Genomic DNA, 21743 nt, shown 5'->3' with positions numbered 1-21743 from the left:
TAGTTTACATATCAAAAGTTTTATTCAGTGAGTGTAAATGAAAAACTGTACACATTGTTAAATTGCTTACATAACAAGAGAGTAAACAGGATGTACATGTTAGACATTTTAGATCACAATTTGAAACTAAGGAACAATTGACACTGTAGGTAGGAATGTAATACAAGTTTCACTGATTCATTTGTACAGTGAAAAAAAATGGAAATACCGTACACATATGACTTGCTTGATTACATAAAATCTGTACAATATGTTTGCCAATTACCAACTCTGAAAGGAGCACACATCTGTGGTTCTTAAATGAACTTATGTTAACAGCCACACGTCTCTCGCTCTTTGCCAAATAAAAAAATGTTATGATGTTAAGTTGTTATTCTCCATAACTGTGAGGTCACTTTAGTCAATCAAAAGCCTGAAGAAAGTCAAATGTGTAAGTAAGCTATTATAAAACATTGACAAATAATTGCTAAATACAGTTACTCCTGAATATCACCCTTGAATATAAAATTTACATAACGTTCAAAATTTTAAAAAAAAACAAGCGAAACAAAGCTATTCAACCGGCACATGTAAAAACATTACACAAAGGAGAGAATGACAGAAAACAACTCAAAAAACAGGTTTTACCGTTTGACAAAAATTGAAGAAAATAACACCTTTTCTATAGTGTGCGGGATTCCAAAAAGTGACATATACTGCAGTTTGTAGGTGAAGAAAAGATGAAAACACAGAGGAAAATAAATGTTTTTTTAAATGCCCATGTTGTTGTAACCTTAAACATTCAAACAACCATTAGTGCATTTGTGTTGACCAATTACATTCAGGCTATAGGAGGCTTTGTTAACAAAATACTATAAACTATAATATATATATACAGCTTACTGTACAGTAGTTCACATGGCAGTGATCATCAACAGAGCGTATTAAAAAAGGCTGGTGTTAAGTGCTACATCGTATGTGTTTCCAGCAGTCTGAGAACTTAAATGATTGTCATTCACTCTGTGTCTGCTGTTTTGGGAGAACACGGAGCAAATCAGGTCCAGCATGAGCACCCCACAGACCCTGTGGTGTAACAGCAAGCCACATGACTCCGTAACCTTTGACACCCGGTCAAAAGTGGAACATCACCAACAACAAGAATTCCAATGATTTGACTCTTCCGAAAGTGGTTGCCTCCACCCGAGGCCACACTCCACATCTGCTAATGCTTCGGATACCTTCGCACAGTGTCCTTTCACAGTCCTCCATTTATAACTGGGTGGTTTTGAAAGAGCGTCTGGTCCTCCTCTCTCTGCGGTGAGCAGCGGGAAGGTGGCAGTAACGTGGTGACAATCTTTTGGACTTCCTCTTGTGGTGACGTGGCATGCTAGGGCCTGGGGGGGCTGGTAGTCAGGCCTCCTCTGCAGTAGCGTCTATTCCAGCGTAAGTAAAATTCTCGAAAAGTGCCATGTTCACATAGGCCTGCAAAAAGGAAGTTTAGACTTTGCATATTATTGACAGCTCATTGACAGTGTTGGTTTAGTTTTGTAGCAACGGTAACTGCATACAGTATATCATTTTGTAACAGGTGTTCCAAAAAAAAATAAAAAAATAACTACAAAGGAGACTGGTCTTCTTCTTTACCTTCCTGGCCTCTTGCATCCTGTTGAGCTGCACAGAGACTTGAGAGAAAGGGGGTCTTTCATACGGCCGATCCCTCCAGCACTGTTTCATCAGCTCATACCTGGAGAAGGACAGATCAAGTTGTCTCAAATGGTCTGGATAACAGACTGAATAAAGACGGCAAAACACGACTTACACTTCGTCGTCACAATTCTTGGGCTTCTCCATCCTGTAGCCTTGTGGCAGTTTTTCATAAAGCTCAGCACATGTCATACCACAGTATGGCGTGCCACCTGACACACATGCACAATACCTATCATGACTTGATTGCTTCGAATCCATACATAATATGAAAGGCTGTAAATCAAATGCAATATTATTTGGATTCTATTATTATGATTCAAATAGGTATGTTTACTTGCCTAGGCTTACAATTTCCCAAAGGAGAATTCCAAAAGACCACCTGAGAACAAAGATCATGGAACTCGTAAACAGTGCAGCTATTTTGAGTTACAATTTCTGTGGCATGCAAAATGCAACACAAAAATGCACAATACTGATGATTCATTGTAAATTATTCCACTCCAAGTGTAGAATTATTGCCTTATGCAGTGTAAAATTTGATTGTATAAGGATAATTGTCATATTTCTCAGTGTGTATACTGGACCTTATTACATCTTCCAATACATATTTTTGTTAGTTGTTTCTTTTATTCAAATACTGCTGTTCATCGCTGCGACTCAATAGGCAGCGCTAGCCCTTCTTCCAACTTGCTTCTCAGTGCATATAAATAGTTTGCAGTTGACATCCCAACGTCTGCTAATTTGTACCCAAGACTTCCTGGTTGTGCTTATCACACTTAACACACTACTATCATCCCTGCAGCGGCAGGGGGATGATTTGTTGTTTGGTCTTGAGAGCCGTTTTCTGTGGTAGGCAAAGTTGAAAGCTCACGAGAGGGTGAAATACGTCATTTTTGGTGCCACCATACAAACTTTCAGGCGTTGTTTTTGCTTTGCCGTCTCAGCCAAGGATTTCCATACCAATGGGTGCACCAAAGAAGATACTAGTTAACCAGGTCAACACTGTAATCTTGGTCTTTTTCTGTTTTACATTTTTGGAAGCTGTTATTCTTACTCACACGTCACTTTTGGTTGTGTACACACTGTAGTTCAGAGACTCAATGGCCATCCAGCGAACAGGCAGCCTACCCTGGGAGCAACACATTACAATGATGATGCTTAATGGCTGCTGACATACAGTAAATGTTGTCCTCATAAACTGTCAAAAATACAATAAATAGCGACTAATCATTCAATACATGTTCTTATCATTTTAAAGTTGATCTAGCTACAACATCGCCAACTACTCCTTGCTGATAATAATTCTCACCGTCTTCAACTGGCTCACAAAATAAGAAAATTTGATAAATTAGTTGTAAGAGTCAAGTCTAATTCACGCGATACTTACCATTGTCTTCTTAACATACACCTCTTCACCACGGGACAGACCAAAGTCTGCTATCTTTGCCACAAGGTTGTCACCAACAAGAACATTTCTGGCAGCCAAATCTCGGTGAATGAACTGATTTGAAATGAGTGAAGAAGAAGAGGGGAGAAGTTATGACAGGCAAAATCCATTGATTACACAATTGATTAAGACTTTTGCTGTCTTTGAAGAGCTGCACTCAGATACAGTTCTGAAATGACCCTAATAACTTCTAAAAAGTTCATACATGTATTGTTATAAACTTCCACACAATCAGGGCTCTATATCTGTGCCCGGCGCAAGTCTAGCGCAAGGTGCAGTCTAATTGTGCGCATGGGTTGAGTTTACTTGCTTTTTGTATATTCGTAGATTGTCGCAGGTAGAAAGGTGCGTTTGCGTCACTGTGGGAGTGAACACAGCCGACTTACTTCTTGGCCAATGAAAGCAGCTAAACTGATTCCTTTTAAATTTAGCGCAGGAGAGATGCACACACACTCTTTGACATTGCGGAATAAGAAATAGACTCACTAGAGTCCATGGAGAAAACCGAAGCGCACAATATCCGTTTATAAGGAACTGCAAGCAGTCCTCCACTTGCAGATGATGATGATGTTGATGATGAAGTCGACCAGGGCGATCACAGATCACCGCACTGACGTGGACACTTAGAGACCGCCTTGCACCCCAATCGTTCATGGTCGTGTGTGTGACACTCCCTCCCCCCCACCACCACCACAAATGCACACACACATCCAATTGCTGTGCAATAGCCAATGGGGGTGTTTAAAAAAAAAAAATAAAGGTGATGATAATAATAATAATAATGCATTAAATTTAGTTCTACAAGTATTCAGACGCTGTTGTCATATTTATGCAAGAAATGTGACAACAGCCACCACACATACCCGCAGGAACAGAATCTTTCTGCCTACGCTTTGATTAAAATTGCATAACACTACCTGTGCCACAACTTAAACCTGCTTTCAGCTGGTCTAGTCTACTTTCTGTCACCGAATTTCTAAGGTGAACCGGGGGTGTGTAAAAGAAAAATGCCCTCGGTCCGCCGAAACGCCCAGCACGGCACAGTGTGGTCTGCCAAATTCCCCAAAGATGTACGCCGAAGATGCAGCAGTTTTTACACCAAGCACACGTCTGCCTATCTACAAAAATAGAGCCCTCACTGTCTTACCTGTTTGTCACTGAGGTAGTGCATCCCAGTCGCCACATCAACAGCAAACTGCAGTAACTGTTGGGAGGTGAGCGTAGAGGCTGTGCCATGCTCCTTGGCGAAGGCAGGGTTAGTCTCCAAGACACGACTCTTTCTCAAGAAGTCGAGCAGATTGCCAAAGGGAGCGTATTCTATGGCGATATACAGGTAACCTGGGACAGGTAAAAATAGTCTCTTCAATAAAATAGCAGAGAGAGAGCCTGAACAAGCAAGTTAATTAACTGTCAATCTGAAACAGATTACAGTATTGCTCAGATCTGTGAAAGACAGTCTTAACTGGTAATACAACGTGTTTATGATACAGAAAAAGCCATATGCAATTATTCATAAAAGCCTCAAAGAGCTTAGCCAGACTCTCTTAAAGCGGAAATCAACCCAAACACATTTTTTTTCAAGAATACAGTGGTACCTCTACTTACGAAATTGATTGGTTCTGGAAGAAATTTCTTAAGTAGAAAATTTTATAAGCAGGGGCGTGTTTTCCATGTAAATGCCCTAATCCGTTTCAAGCCCCCCAATATTCAGACATAAATGTTTTATAAAGCATAAAAATGTATCAAAACATGTAACGGATACATTAGATTATTGCACAATAAATGAAAGTTGTGCATAATGTAAAAAACAAAGAATAGAGTAAAGAATGAAAATGATGGTCGTTTAGCTTTTAATTCCTGTCCTCATCGCTTTTTGCCCTCTTTGGTTCATGTTCTCTCTCAGAAGTGGTTTTTGCCTGGCGTTTTGTAAACAACCGATTTAATAATCTGTCGATACATTACGGTAATATTCCTTGGCAAGATCAACCATCGCATCCCTTTTTCGCACTTTTCTATTATCTCTTGCTTTGTTTGTATGGACAAAAAAAACAGATTTTCTTCTTTTTTCCGTTCCTCGTTTCCAATTCATGTAAAACTATCGGAAAAACGTCATGGCCCGAGGATCGAATGACGAGGACGCTGCATAGACATATCTTTCACGTATATATCTATCGACCTGTCTTTCTACACACATAGACACATACGGTAGAGGTCCCTCTCAGCCAATGGGATGCCAGGAAGATGCTAGGTAATAGCCAATGGCAGAGCAGCTATGAGTATGTTGCGTTCAGGAAACTCCGGAGCTGTGACTAGGAGCCCATACTGTATTTTTACCTTTCGTATCCTGAAATTTCTTTCATAACAAGAGGCAATATTTTCTTGTTGCGGCGTTTCGTAACTTGAAAATTTCATATGAAGAGACGTTCGTAAGTAGAGGTACCATTGTATATTCTCAGCAGCCCCACTAGTTGAAACACAGCATTCTGATTAATTTTGCGTTTGTGGAATATAAGTTAAGAAGCAAAATACACTCGTTTTTAGCCATCTCCAGGGGCCATTTTGTCGACTGAAAATGACATCACAGCGACCAATCATGGCTGCCTTGTTTTCTGAATCTGAGCCGTGATTGGTTGTTGTGAGCAGTTGTGATGTCATTTTCAGTCAACAGAAGTGACAAAATGGCCGCCCCCAGAGATGGCAAAAAACGAGTGGCTTAACACTTATTGCTCAAACGCAATATTTATCAAAATGCCCTGTTTCAACTTGTGGGCTTGCATAGAACATATTCATGAAAAATGCGCTTGCGTTGACTTCCCATTAGCTGATGATAGCTTTCAGCAGAGCTCTTCAAGGTCATGACGACATTCTCTGCTTGCTGTTTGTTTATTTCATGAAGGTGCAGCAAGAGGGAGCATCTGTTTTGTGTGTCTAGGTTCAACTCTCACGTTTGTTTGGTGTTTGCATGTTCTCCCTTTAGTTGTGTGGCTTTTCTCTGCGTACTCATGCTTCCTCTCACATTGCAAAAACATGCGTGGATGGTAGGTTAATTAAAAACTCTAACTTGCCCATACATCTAAATGGTGGTGTGAATGCTAGCTTGTATGTACAAAAACTGTGATTGAGTGGTGACCATTCCAGGATATAAACACTTATTCATCCAAAGTCAGCTGAGGCTCCAGCTCCAGTGACCAGGCAGACGTTCTTGTGATTAATTTGAAATAGATTTTGCAGCATTCTTTAGTTCAAAACAGAAACTAATTTCATTTTGAATAGACGCCTATTAAAGTTGGCCGGACGCAGCTGGCGTCAATTTTCAAATAAAGTGTTCTATGCCGCACCCATTTTCATTTTTAGGCCATTTTGGAAGACGTTTGACACAATAGAGCCAAGTTAGCAGGGTTCAGAGTTCAAATCGATACAGGTTCAGCCCTGTACCAATTATATGTTAAATTAATAATAAACAAATCTTGATCCGAAAGCTTGGCAGAAAGCTCGAAAAAGCATTTCCTAAATGTTTTTTTTCTGCTGTGCTAAGTAAGCAACAGGGCACAGATGTTTGCAGGGTAAAATGACAACTGAGAAAATGTTGGATTAAATGTTTACACTTGAGGGCTGATTTGGTTCTGCAATTACCTTGAAACGTAGGCTACTCACCGTTTTGTAAACACCTGTCATTTACATTTGTTCAAACAATGAATGTATACCATGTAAAAGATGTGGCAAAGAAACAGAAATGGCATGCTCAGCTCAGTCAGAACGGGGTCAAGGATACAATAGGATAAATAGACAGATGATGTAATGATGCAATCATTACATCATCTAACCAGCGGTTATTTTGAAGGGATCCAGAGTGGTGGATCCCATGTGCAGATGAAGTTTAAGCAGAAAAAAATTAAAAAGGTTCAACTGACCCTATTTCATAGCCTTCATAATCCACAATACTTTCAGCAGATAGAAAAGTTTTCAACATTTATCAGAACATGTTTCTGTGATTAGTATGGAAAAATAACAAAAGGAATAAGCAGTTAATCGCATGATATAATATGTTGTTGTTTGTGATGAAACAGAAATAAACAGCTATGTTTATTTTACACAAGGTAGTAAACATTGCCAGCATTCATTTTAGAGGCCATTAAAAAAGCCCACTAGGTGTCAGGCCCTCACCTCTGTTCTCACAAGCTCCAATCAAGTTGATGATGTTGGGATGCTGGCCTAATTTACACAGCACTTCCAGTTCCCCTGCAAAGTCTCGGTGGTCATTCTCTGAGGCAAACTCTGCAGGGAGATGAAAAGCAGACACAGTGTTGTTAATTACATGCCACAAAAAAATACAACTTTAGCGGAAACAAACTTCACGTCATCATACTTTATCAGCATGTGAAATACAGCTTTGCATTTGTTTAACTGAAGGTCACCTTTCAGCATTTTTATGGCCGCGCTCATCTTGCTGCCATCCTTCTTGATCATGGCTTTGATCACCTAATTGTGACATTATCGTTAACTCGGATATGTGGCGACACAAGTAAATGATGGTAACTTATCAAAAAAATACCAGTTGGCACACCTGTCCAAAGTTGCCCTCACCGATGACATCCTCAAACTTAATGTCTTCCCATTCCAGGATTGGATAAGTAAGGGGTTCTGGGATGGGCTTAGGCCTTCGGGTTAGGGTCAGAGTTCCAGAGTTAAACTGCAGAATTGTCTCCTCACCCTGTTGATGTGAAACAGTGTTCATCTCAGCAATAATACAAACATAGCAAAGTGGTGTGAATTAAATAAGACTATTAGAAAAGCATTTCGGAACACCATAACTTTTTGAAAATCAAAACACAACAAAAATGATCAATTCCTTACCGATCCAGACTGATAGGTGAATGTGCGACGACGGTTGAGTAGAGTTTTACGGATGAAGAAAAGCGCAAGCAGTGCCAGCAGGATGGTCACACATGTGACCGTCACGGAGCCCACCACTGCCACCAACAGCTGGTAGTTGTCCCCTGCAGGTTTCCGAGCCACACCCTGGGTGGTCGGCGTTAAACTTTCCAGGCCTTTTTTTGGGGGCAGAGGGGAAGAGCATAGAGACAGAGAGAAAAAATAAGGAGCAAATGACTTTTATGCAGAGGAGATAAATGAACCGTGCCGTATTATCCTGAGTAGATCTCTCTGGAACCTGTGTGGGTAGTCCTGTTTAATACTTGGAAAACATAAAAGTAGCCATAAACGCAGTCAAGATATTTATAGGAGGTTTTAGCCTGACAGGGAAGCACATTTTGCTAGAAATACAAAACTGCACTGCACTGCACTGGATTTGTTGACTTTGAAAAAGTCTGGCCCTTTGAGGAAAGCTTTACACTATATAAATCTCTAAGTCTCATAATGTTGTATGTCAATTTTTGGTTGATATGTTGATAAGTAAAAAACCTTTTAGACATTTATCAGTGAAAGTGTATCCAACAACATTAGACACTAAGACAGTCTTATTGAAATTTAATTTGATCTCGTCTGCATATCCCTGGCATCGGGCCTAAACCTCATAAGTCACATTTTGGTGAATTTCACATTTAAAAAAAGACATCTATGCTCTTGGTCATTCCACACACGTGGGTGTTATTTGTACAGATGATTGAATAATCTAAGTGTTAAAAATGGTTTGCTAACTTTCACGATGCAATGTTAATGGTTGAACTAACTTAACATTTTTGGGGTCCCCTGAAAAGTGACTACCGGTATTTTGAAAGTGGAATTGTTCGGTTCAACGCCAATGATACTTGAATGTGTAGCAGTACGCATCAATGATGTATCAATACCAATGTATTATTGATGTCTAGTTTGCAGTGGTGTAGAACTGCACTGTGCCAAGTGCTTCAACTGCATTAGTTATCATTTTTAGTATGTTATACCAAAAACGATGATTTACACTCAGAAGTTATCCTCGTACTGAATCTTACCAACTTACCATCTCCTTGCGTAATGGCTTGAACAAATTTGCTCCACTCTCCCGGCACCTTGGAAAAAGCCCTCACTCTGAACTGGTAGCGTGTGCTGCCGTTGAGCGCCGTAACATCTTTCGTGGTCTTGTTCCCATCATCTGTGTCCACCCAAAGGTGGGGGCTCCCCTGGTCGACTGGCTGGTACTCAATGACATATTTCACGATGCCTCCATTAACGTCCTCGGGGGGCTGCCACCTCAGCTGGACGGCTGACAAGGACAGGGACAGGGCCTGGACGTTACGTGGTGGTGATGGGCCTGAGACAAGAACACATGACACTTGTTAGGACTGTAAGCAGCGATTGAGTATTGCACACAGACCACATCTAGTATGCTGCTTCAATGCTCTCTCAGTGCCCAGGTATTCTGAAAACACATTGGACATCCAACTACTTAACTTGTCCTCAACTCACACAGCAACCAGTGATCAGCCATGCTCCATTAAGCGAAAGAACACTTCTCGCTCCATTTATTTGGTAGAAGCCTATATTGTTTTTATTTTTATATCATTAAGATGAGGATTTGATTGCAGTTTTGCTCCTTTCCAACCTAATTTGAATTGCTAGTTACCCTGGCTGTTGATGCGGATGTGGTAGGGTTTGGAAGGAGGCCCCTGGCTGCCACAGTTGATGAGGCGCACCACCACCGTGTAGTCTTGTTGATACTCCATGTTGTAGAACTTTTTGGACAGAACATTTAACAGGGTGGTCTCCTCCAGGAGTTTCTCACTGTGGCTTGGCGGCCCGAAGAGCTGCACTAAAAAGCCACTGGCTGTGTCGACATTAATGCCACTGTTGCTGGGCAGTCGCCATCGCACAGTGACATTGCGACCTTCCACCAAGCTGATGTCAATCTCAGGTTGAACTGTGGGCTCTGCAGTGACAGAGAACACAGGATGAACTGAGGGGGGCTAACAGCCTTGTGCATTTCACCTATACTTTAAGTGACTGTCTTTCCTAAAGTTTACACTGAGATACAGTGCATTCCAATGTATTCTGACTTTTGTTACCACATTAGTGGCCTTATTCTCAAAGGGACAGATAATTATCTCCAATTTAAGACCCCACAGTCAAAACAAAATCATGGCGTCCAACAAAACTCCTGAAGAGCTCAGAGACAATTTGGTGGCAAGGCTTCGTACATAACGTACCTCTTATCCTCTGCAGTTAATGTCCCCAGGGCACAGTGGCCCATTCGAAAATGAGTCAAAGTCTTGAAAACGAGTCAAGTTGTTATGAAGCCGACACTACTTTCCTCCACACATACCGCTGAGAATTGACCAAAGATTTCTTTTGCATCAGAGCAGACAAATCCATTTCAAACAGTTTGGGAATCATTGTTATTGTGGACCTTTCACACAGCATCTCTGAATCAGGTTTGCATACCAAACAGTATAACATGTCTCTTAGGATGCTCCAGTTTTAGACATATTGTATATTTGTAGCCAGGCTCAATATAATTATATTGACATTTCAAGTCAAATCAAAACAATTGTCTGTCACAGTCTGTTTGTCTGTAGGCCTTACCAGGACAATCGGTCTCCATGATGGCCTCTGGCCCTGGAGCCCCTTCTCCTCCTGCTCCAGGACGAGTGAGCTGGACCTGCACGCGGTAGCGTGTTGAAGGCTCCAGGTTCATCAGTGTGATGGGCTCTTTGTCACTGTACACTGAAGGAAGATCACATTACATTTCATGACTGGCTCGTAGGACTATTGTACTCGGACTTTGACTCATAATTACAATTAGCTGTAAAAGTAGATCCCATAATGAACGATATCTTTACCGATTATGGAGGACCAAGAATCTTCGTTCCCTACAGGCTTGTAGAGGAGTGTGGTGGACACAATGGGCCCGTCTCCTTTGTGGCAGTCCATGGGCATCACAAGTAGCTGCTTACTCCTCTTTTCCAACAGTACAGGAGCAGTGGTGGGCACTGGTGGTTCTGAATGAGTTCAAGAATGAGTTAAAACCTATGCTATCACTATCTTCCTTTCTCCTTATGTTAATTACTGAAATTCCCCCAGACAGACCTTTAATGGTAAGATTGAATTTCCGAGAGTCCTGGCCTCCGTTGGTTGACACCCTGCATTCCCATAATCCTCCTTGTTCAGCACTCAGACGTGGAATCTCAAACATGGCTATACTTTTATTGGAATCCATGACAGTGTGTGATGCCTGAGAGTGAAACGCACGAATGGTAAAGACACATAAAATATATTCATCACTGAAAATGCAGTGAAACTCATGCTGTTGTAAAACAGCCCAGTTTGTCAGTGGAGCCTGAAAGATTGAACACAAACTGGTCCTGGATGCTGCTGTGAAGTGCGTGAAAAAAGCCTGACAAACTAAATCAAAAGCAAAATCTGTCAATTTATGCTTTCATGCTGGATGTACATGGCTTTTACTATAGTATAGGTATACTGAGGTCTCAAGTTATATGCTGACATCTTGCAATGTACAGTTACCCAGAGCAATAGCACGTCATTTAATTTTAAGTGACTTTGGAGACATATTCTGCCCCAAAATTTGTGGCAGTTTCTGAAATGCACATCCCTTCAGGTGTTTGAATTTTGAGGTACAACTGTGATTCTCTCAGGCTCTAGTCAGGTCCACCTTTATCAAGTCCAAGTCAAGTTTGAGTCACAAAGGTCAGAGTCCAAGTCAAGTCCAAGTTCACACGGTCCGAGGCCAAGTCCAAGTCCAAATGAGATCCAGAGTAAGCCTTGAAGCGTAAAAATACTATTTTCACACCCACAAAATTTCATTATGCTCAACACATTTCTTAGATGGCATATGGAACCCTTTGCTTTAGTAATCGTGTGTGCAGATAAACAACAAACATAATTCCCCAAACAATGTTGCTTTATCAATGGTGCTGGACCTTGGGGGAGAAACTATAGGAAGAGATTGGTAAAAGATTAGGCACCGGGGAGCAGCAAACCGCTAGCCTGGAAATCCAGACTCAACGCTGTACCAGCGACTGAGTCTGGTCCATGAACTTACTGTACCGAGCATTGAGAGGTGGCTACAAAACAGTGCCGAACTCAAAGCTACTAACTGAACATGAGCACATCTCTGGCCACTGTCCATGATTTCCTCGCGGGCAGGTTAACTAATCAGAGGGCTATTATGATAATCTGAAAAACGTTATTTCAAGTTTCTTTTGAAGAAGGACCTTAATTTCCATTAATAAAAACATAGTTGGACTCGGTTGAGTCGATAAAATATTTTGCGAGCCTAATGGCAGAGTCCAAAACAAATCCAAGTCAAATGCCAAGGAGTCTGAGTCAAGTCAACAAAAAAAAAAGCGTGTTTCGAATACTACTGCCCTACAAGTCTTGAGATGGCAATGGAAACATTTTCCTCTTTTGCTGAATGGTGGGAATGGTTACACAGAGTCGTTTGATAGATTTTAGGGTTTTAGAGATTTTAGATTTTTTCATTATGGGAACTTCAAGTTTCATACTGGCTGTGAATTTTCTGGGGGATAATTGTTGGTCATCTTACCTTGACCACAGTGCTGTCCAACTTTCTGAGCTCAATGCTGTTATGACTTGGGAGTGGATTGCCTGTAGCTGAACAATAGATCTTTGGGCTGGAATTGAGATTCCACTCCAAATTACTATCCAAGTCCAAAATCTCTGGGGCCCGGTCTGGTGAGAGAGAAAAAGCTTGTTTCATAAAAAAAGAAGAAAGAACGATGACAAAGAAGATGGAAAAAAATAAATATTTGAACAAAACCATTATAATGCATTTGACCATTGGCTGAACGGAGGTAACACTATCGCCAATCATTTAATTTGACAATCAAGTTAGATTCTAAATTGGAAAAAAACATTTTTTTTAAAAATGCCTAAGTTGTGGGATTTATTAACTAAAGACACTGTTCATTTTTTTCCACTTGATTTCATGCTTAATTATAATAATAGCTTGCCTTTTTAGTGAAGTAGTAATAATAACTGTTAAGACTCTCTACCACTTGAGAAAGCCCCTATGAAACCAACATAAAACTTACCAGATTTTTCACAGTTTTGTCCCCTCCATCCTGTGGGACACTGACACCCACTAAAGCGATTGCACATTCCTCCATTCTGACATCGACAGCTCAGCCTGCAGTCTGGTCCATACATTCCATTATGGCAGGCTGACAATAAAAAAGAAACAAATATGTATACATAAACTCTAATAAAGTACTGAACCACACAGTACATTTTTGAAGTACAGTATATTCACAGTATTCAATTAAGGGCTGATAAAGTTTGATCGTGCTTACCCTTCTCACATCGGGTCCCGTACCAGCCACTACCACAAGAACAACCGTAAGGATCTGGTAGGCAGAACCGCAGCCCCTTGCAGTCCAGCTCTGAGCTGCACGACTCTTGGCAATTTCGGCCAAACATTCCTTCTCTGCAGGCTACAAACCACCAGAGAAGCATAAATGTGTGTGTTGTTTTTAAACTACAAGGAGATTAATTTCAGTATAGTTGCGGTGCATATTTTGACCGCTACAGTCCTTGTCGGAGGTTCTTAGATAAAAAATAAGGCTTGATTTACTAAAAGTTTGGGTGTTCAAAAATGGGTGAAAACTTGAGTTCTCACACAAACAGATGTGGAAGTTCATCCACTATCCGAGTGGAACCATTGCATCTATCAAAACGCCCAAAAGCGCAGTTCATATTGCGTTTTCTGGGAGGAGTATAAGCAAATATATTTATTTAGCATGCACAGTGGGATTTATCAAACCTGAGACAAATTGTGATGGCTGCTTTTGCATCTTAAAATGCGGTATGTGTTAGGCAGATGCAAACGGCACAGCGTAACTCTGACGAGGAGGCACAGGCAAAATGAGAGCCAACTGGGAGAACAGATCTTCTCTGGTCATGTAAAAATGTTTGAAATGCCAGAACCAAAAATTACAGTAAAATGTCCTCTATTCATCAATGCAATGTTGGAGGTTCTGAGTGATCTCAGGGCTGACTTGGAGGCAGTTACAAGAATGAGTCATACCATATCACCTTTAACAAAACTCATTTCAACTCGATCTACACTTGCAAAGCTCTACCATGGTGAAAACCATCAGAGCAATCAAAACTACAAAATCCTCTTTTAAATATGGGTCTTCACACTACTTTAACACCATTCACTATGTACAGTCTTTGTCAATCAGGCACACTCTAAAAACAGTTGGGGTAAAAATAACACAACTTTGGGTCAAAATGGACCGATCCACTACTCGGGTCAATTTAACCCAACTTTCTGGGTTATTTTGCAGAAAACAACCCCAAATATTTGTAGTTTTGTATAAAACAGCCCACATTTGGGGGTTCAATTCAAAACAACTCAAGAAGGTGGGTCAAATTGACCCAATTTGTGGATCGGTCCATTTTTGACCCAAAATTGTGTTATGTTTAACCCAACCATTTTTAGAGTGATACGCAATGCTACACTTGTCAATGAATTAAAAGTATTTTAACTTTTGAATGGGAAGTATCCCATTCAGAAAAGATATCCTGAAAATATTTGATATTTAAGTATGTTCCTCAGATGTCCTTCTATCACCCCATCGCTTATACTTTGTGCAACAACATTCATGAATACCAACCTGTCTCACAGCGCGTTCCCATAAATCCAGGAGGGCAGATGCAGTCTCCATCCACATCATGACACACTCCACCATTGAGGCATTCTGGGCAGTCCTTGTCACAGTAAGGACCCCATTTCTTATTTGGACAAGCTACAAAAAAGATTTGAAGATTTCTTTAATATTTACAATGAATTATTCAAAACTTCATCCTACTAAATCCCAAATACTGTTATTGTGATTTTCTTTTGTCCAACCACATGTAATTCTGTATATAAACAAATGTATTCTATTTTGGCCTTTTTTTTTTTTTTTTTGCATAGTTATCAGATGTTCACTGAATCCAATTATGACATACAATGCACACAGGAATTGAGAAATAAGAAAACTGAAATACTGTAGCAGAACAGATGGCGGGTGGAGATGTCTGACTAATGTCTCTTAAGAATCGTAAAGTACACCATGTGGAGATATCCTGCATTGAATTTGCACCTCATTAAATGTGCAGGATCAGCTTTCCCCCATATTTTCCTAAAGCACACTTTTCAAGTGTAGTACTAATAGCGAAGGAGTTCAAGTTGGGCAATATACTTCAGATTTGAAACTTAATCACAATACTGTGTATACTGCGTAGGCACAACATTTGGTACATTTGCACAAAATAATTAGATCTGCTGCAAGAAAGATGAGTGCTGAGGATAGCGAAGAGGAAAGAATGCATAAAGTTATAAATGCGTTTATTGTTATGTTTGTAGTATACAGTGGTATAGAACCGCACTGCATGACATAAACAGTTTATGGTACGTGTAATGCTTTGTTAAGTTTCATGGTGATATTGAAAAAAAGAAAACCCTCAAATCTCAAATGAGTCAATTTACTGTTAAATTTCAGTTTGAGACCAATGAAAACATTTTCGCCATACATCAGCATATAATATCTCCAACATAATTAGCATATCCATTAAGATTCACACATCCAGTATAAAACGGTAGATTAAAAAAATGAAGCCAATGCATTGTCTTTTAATTCACTGTAGTAGTGGATCAAACAATTTCATTGTGTTCTTGTGCACTTTCCGGTTTATAGACAAGAATTATATTCTATTATGAATTGTTCTTCAATGTGTGTCTTTGTGCTCATTACGTTAAATCAACCCAAACATATTTTTTTCAAGAATATGTTCCCAGCAGGCCCACTAGTTGAAACACGGCATTCTGATTAATAGTACTCTTGTGCAATGTGAGTTAAGCAGCAAAATCCACCCGTTTTTAGCCATCTTAGGGGGTGGCCATTATGTCATTTCTGTTGACTGAAATTGACATCACAACTACCGAGGGCTTGCCTGTTTTCTTGTAGCTGAGCCGTGATTGGTCGTTACATGAGCCGCCCCCCGAGATGGCTAAAAACGAGTGGATTCATTCTTATTCCACAAATGCAATATTTATCAGAATGCCATGTTTCAACTAGTGGGCTTGCATTCGAACATATTCTTGAAAAAAATATGTCTGGGTCGATTTCCCCTTTAAGGTTCAGTGCCTTCAAATGGACAATGGACGCAATTTACAGTTGCCCAGTTTTCCCCCAAACTACATTTGACTGATTTATTGAGCATTATATCTGTAAAGGTATTTTGTGGCCTTGCTATTACATGCATGAGCCAAGTGTATGTTGCACCAGCATCTGTCTGCCATTAAAAGTATTGCTTCATCTGGTGCTCGAGGTGTTGAATTCCATTATGATGGGTGTGTTTCGGTTTCAGCTCACATATGATAGGATCTAACAAACCTCTGACAATGAGTCTCATCCAGGCCCCCTGAAGAGGACTGTCCCCCACATAGCTGGCACTGTAGATGCCTTGATTGGCCAATGCTGCATTCTCCACTGTCAACACCGCAGTGCGGTTGACCATGTCGTTCCAGTGAGTCATGTAATAGTAATTTCCTACACGAAATACATTGTTATTGACATAGACTTCAATGTATCCTGCAACAGGATGTTTTTCTTTTTTTTTTTTTCAGTGAACGTGTAAAAAAGCTGGCTTACCATTGTACTTCCAGGTCACATCCCTCTTTTGGGAGCTGAGGAGCACCATGCTGAGGTGAACTGTTTCCCCTTTATTAGCCGTCATTGTTAGGTGAGTTGGGATAAAGTTTGCTGTGAATAACACACACACGCAGTTACTTCTCAAAAGTGAGACTGAAATAAAAGGGTAATCATTTCAAGATCTGATCAAATGTGAGCATACCTCTGCCAAAGTTGTTGATCATTGTGACTGTCTCAAGCGAAGGAACTTCCTGAGCTGATTCACAGTAAAATATACCAACATTATCCAAATCTCTGAACTCTCTGGCCACAACTTTCTTGTTCCTTGGTTTATGCAGTTTGAAGTTTGGCATCTTTGGAAAGATGAGGATTTTGTTGTCTCTTTTAATGTCCAGTTCCACGTGGGCAGGGGTGCGCTCTCCGTTAATACATGAGATGGAAAAGTGATTCACTTGGATGACCTCTGCTGTGGATATCATTGTTAAGTCAATTACAGCATCTGTAAGACATGAGTTTGTCGTTAAAGCAATCCACTAGTCTGCCAAAAGCAACACCTTTAGGATTTGTTCAATTGCTTTACAAATTCTAGACCAAAATAATCCATGTTGAGAACTCTAAATCCCCACTCACAGTGGAAGTTGGACGCACTGTCATTTAGTTGACGTGAGTCACTCTCCCACTGTAAAAATGTATGTGTCTGCTCAATGTAATAATTTTTAAAAAGTATCATTTTATCCACAAACGTTTGTAAACTACTTTATTTTTACTTAGCTAGATAGGTCTTGAGGCATCTACTCACCACTAGCTGAACTGAAATACAGAACTTTAAAAATATCTGTTAGATCTCTTCTTTTTAATGCTGAGACAATATGTCATTTTTTACAGGCGGAGAGAAGGTACAAGGAACAGGTTGCGTGCGATACCTGTCATTGTGTGCTGAAATAAGAAGCAAAAATTAAGAAACAAAAAACAACAACAGCATTTTTTTTAAAATGATGTAAGAAGACTTTCATATCCTATGGCTATGTTGCCTGTTGAGAACATGTGGCAGTTAGTCTAATCTTTTTATAATGTAGAAAATATCTAGTCTAAAAAAAAAGAGAGAATCTACACAGATGTTTGCTCTTACTATAGACTAAATGTAAAACAAAAGCATTTTTATATGTTGTATAGGTGTTAAGCATACTGTGACAATTTTTATTTATGTTGATGTGTTGATTTTGTTTATACTGCAGTTCGTACACAATTGTTAAATGTCCAAATAAAATATAATTTTGCGGTTGGCTTGATGTTTTGAAGGGTGATTTGGCATTGCGGCCAAACAACAGTTTCATCTTGAACGCTATGACTAGTATTGATCAGGCATTTTTTTTTAACAATTCAATATTATTTCAAACAAAAATGGCTATATTTCCGGCGCGGGCCTCCCTGTGTGGAGTTTGCATGTTCTCCCCGTTCCTGCATGGGTTTTTGCCGGGTACTCCGGTTTCCTCCCACATTCCAAAAACATTCAAGGTACGTTAGTTGAACACTCTAAATTGCCCCTAGGTGTGATTGTGAGTGCGGATGTTTGTCTCTGTGTGCCCTGCGATTGGTTGGCAACCAATTCGGGGTGTCCCCCGCCTACTGCCCGAAGACAGCTGGGATAGGCTCCAGCACTCCCCACGAACCTTGTGAGGATAAGCGGTGTAGATAATGGATGGATGTGTAATATATTTTACATATATATATATATATATATATATATATATATATATATATATATATATATATATATATATATATATATATATATATATATATATATATATATATATATATATATATATATATATATATATATATATATATATATATATATATATATATATATATATATATATATATATATATATATATATATATATATATATATATATATATATATATGGCTTTGGGCAGTAGGCGGGCTACACCCTGAATATATATATATTTAAATTCAGAGTTGGAAAATGTGTGAAATTTGTATTTTATTTCAGAAAAAAACTTTATTGTATTCATGTTGCACCACATCTAAGGGGCACAAATATAGTAAAAGTACGGTCAATTTTCAAATAGTATTTTCCAGCTTTTCCCAAATATCGTGCCTGTCCCTAAAATGTGTCACTACTGAAACACACAATTAGAGAAGAATAAAAATAATTCTACTAGCCGATTCATATTTTTTTTCCATTCCCTCCTCTACAAAGTATTTTTATAAACTAATATATATGGTTTTGACTTCAAAACCAATCAAAATGAATTATTAACAGAATTTAATATGACATTTTCCGAAATAAATCAAAATGTATATGCCTATTTTTCATTGTAAAATGTAGAAAGTTGATCAAATTGACTTCAAAAGTCACCATTAATTAAAACAAACATACCCTTAAACAATCATTAGCAAAAATTGTTGGTTGATCAATACTTTTTATTTTTGTTAAAACATCAGTTTTTTCGGTAGTGACTACAACATTTCAGTAGTGACCATATTGTTGCTGCTGTTAGTAATACTTTGTGTGAGGGTAGCATTGTAATCACTTAACTAGTTTTGCTATATTTTAAAGTTTAACGTGTATTATAACTAATTCATTCATTCATTATCCATACCGCTTATCCTCACGCTTATCCTCACAAGGTTCGTGGGGAGTGCTGGAGCCTATCCCAGCTGTCTTCGGGCAGTAGGCGGGGGACACCCTGAATTAGTTGCCAGCCAATCGCAGGGCAGTATTATATTTAGTGAAACATTAATTTTTCAATTTTCTATTGCTTTGTGCTGTACTCAGGGTCACAGGGGGTTGGAGTTGATCGCAGCCGACTTAGGGCAAAAGCAGGGTACACGCTGGACCGGTCACCTGTCCATCACAGGGCTCTTCATCATTGAAAAACTGTGGTTTCACTTTCCATATGAAATTTTAATTGGAATGACAAACATTTTTGTAACATACATTTCCCTGTATGTATGTTCCCTCTCTCTGTGTTTTTTGAGAGACATCCGGTGGTCTTGTCTTTTCCTCCATGCTCTTCTGACTTTCCTTTGCTCTCTGCTGGATACTTGATTGGTGGACTTCAGCTTTCCTTCTTCCTTCCATCTCTTATTTCTTTCTCTTTTCCTTTATCAAATATTCTTTGGATTTCACTGGGTCATTGTAACCCTTCGCCTGTACTCTGTCTCTGCAAGGCTTTTTGACATTTTGGTGCTTTACCTTCAAATTAAGATAAAATATGAAATAGAATATTGTTAAAATCTGAGAGATCTATGTATGACGTATGTATCTATGTATTATATTATTTAAAACTTACTTTATTAAAAAAAAAATTAAAAAACATCATATTGTCACTACCGAAACGTTTCGGTAGTGACCGTTTCGGTAGTGACCGTTTCAGTAGTGACGTTTTACGATAGTTGTTGACAATACTCAACAATGCTAGGCACAACGTGGATACCACAGACAGTTTTGAGCATGTGTACAGAGATAGAAAACAGTACATTTAGCATTAAAATCAAAAGTGCTCATTTTATTCGGTAGTGACGGTCCTTAAAACCACATGCTGATTTTCAGATTTTGGGGGGCACATAACTTAATAATGCTGCCAACTAATTAATCGCAATGTGCCCAGTGATGAACATGAAGGTAATGTCTCTTACTGGTGAAATTACTGGGGATGTGGCTAAAACCAAGCTCTGCCTACAGACAAATACTCTATGAATTTCGGTAGTGACATGAAAAGTTGGGACAGGTTTTTTTACATAAAAATTTCTAATTAAAAAAAAAAATCTACAAAATTAATGTAAATCTTTCACCATACATTTAAAAGCAACTAAAATGTTCTATGAAAGTAAAAAAGTATTTTTCCAATTGGCAAAAATCTTCATTTTTTTTCATGAATTGAAATTTAGGAGTTACAGATTGGGACAGCCATCTCCCAATAGGAAGTGACATATAAAAGATGACTTTTTTCACATTCAGTTTAATAGTATCTGAATTAATGCCTTGTGGTAAAATAGATTAGAGAGAGAGTATAGATAGATAGATAGATAGATAGATAGATAGATAGATAGATAGATAGATAGATAGATAGATAGATAGATAGATAGATAGATAGATAGATAGATAGATAGAGTGTATCATATTACTCACAAACCTCCTGGAATGAACACTAATGAAACAAGTCTTGAAGCAACATCAGTTTATCCAACATTCCTTAAACCGCGGATCCACAGAACAATGCCAGGAAACATGGATGAGCCCCTTCTCTCGAGAGAGAGTTAAAATTTTGCTCGACCTCGCGTAACTTAAACAAAACAAGTTACTCTCAATTTCAAGTCATAGATTCAAGTTAAAATAAAACAATATATAGACATTGGGATTAGTTACACACATTGTTAAAATGTACAGTAAGATTCACATAAGGACACGCGATGGTTCGTTGTCATTGTTACCTGCTAGATCCAAGATGCACAACAACCACATGCACACGATCTTCATACTGTTTGGATTCTTCGTTGAAAACAGGTGACTGCTTGTAAATAGTCCCCCGGTGTGACTGTTAATCTACTGGGAGGAGTCGTCAGTCGTGTACGTCAAAAGAAGCGGCCATGCGTTACGGCAAACGGTGCGCCCTTTTACGCACACGTCGGCCAAATGTCCCAAACAAAATAATCTCCTGATAAAGTTGTTCAAAATCTTAGATCTTAGATCGCTCCTGTAGAGATTGAAACCGAGCAGGGATTCAACTGGCAGTGTAACTCAGTTTTCACTTGGGTGGGAAAGGAAGGAAGAGCGTCACAGACAGCAGACAGTGGACTGCCGCTGGCGCTCCACATCTCCTCATGAGTTTAAACTTTGTCTCTCTAAAGCGTTTGAACAAGCGTTTGAAGTGTGAATACATCTGATTCTGTGAATAATGTTGTCCAAAACTTGATAGTGATGATATCAAAAGGTATGAATTACACTTTGCTTGTTCGTGGATTA

General features: G+C 39.3%; 1 protein-coding gene across 2 annotated transcripts; it reads right to left on the bottom strand.

The window, feature by feature from the left end:
• Positions 1 to 21493, bottom strand: tie1 (tyrosine kinase with immunoglobulin-like and EGF-like domains 1). Of its 2 annotated transcripts, XM_086048320.1 has the most exons (24): positions 21212 to 21493; positions 16949 to 17245; positions 16747 to 16857; positions 16489 to 16644; positions 14725 to 14856; positions 13396 to 13536; positions 13138 to 13266; positions 12630 to 12775; positions 11153 to 11297; positions 10906 to 11064; positions 10649 to 10789; positions 9693 to 9995; positions 9090 to 9380; positions 7988 to 8181; positions 7698 to 7844; positions 7549 to 7612; positions 7298 to 7408; positions 4281 to 4471; positions 3074 to 3187; positions 2745 to 2815; positions 2025 to 2065; positions 1799 to 1895; positions 1624 to 1723; positions 1 to 1461 (listed from the first exon to the last, which is right to left on the bottom strand). In XM_086048320.1, the coding sequence occupies exons 1-24, from the start codon at positions 21255 to 21257 to the stop codon at positions 1390 to 1392; spliced, it is 3399 nt and encodes a 1132-aa protein (XP_085904446.1). In that variant the 5' UTR covers positions 21258 to 21493; the 3' UTR covers positions 1 to 1389. The 2 variants fall into 2 exon arrangements, with proteins under 2 accessions (XP_085904446.1, XP_085904447.1); XM_086048321.1 differs by lacking the exon at positions 9693 to 9995.
• Between the last annotated feature and the right edge of the window lie 250 nt (positions 21494 to 21743).

The sequence above is a fragment of the Filicampus tigris genome, chromosome 12 (assembly GCF_054856515.1).
Source record: "Filicampus tigris isolate MCC_2025a chromosome 12, RoL_Ftig_1.0, whole genome shotgun sequence".
Classification (NCBI taxonomy): Eukaryota; Metazoa; Chordata; class Actinopteri; order Syngnathiformes; family Syngnathidae; genus Filicampus; species Filicampus tigris.
The sequence above is the reverse complement of the archived record's forward strand: the minus strand, read 5'-3'. Positions and strand labels throughout refer to the sequence as shown.

Excerpts from the sequence above, each read along its gene's own strand:
- tie1 (XM_086048320.1), bottom strand. The coding sequence starts at position 21,257 with ATGAAGATCGTGTGCATGTGGTTGTTGTGCATCTTGGATCTAGCAG. Across the intron at positions 14,857-16,488 it reads GATGAGACTCATTGTCAGAG|CTTGTCCAAATAAGAAATGG; the intron begins GTTTGTTAGATC and ends TCTTTTTTGTAG. Across the intron at positions 3,188-4,280 it reads ACTACCTCAGTGACAAACAG|TTCATTCACCGAGATTTGGC; the intron begins GTAAGACAGTGA and ends ATTTCAAATCAG.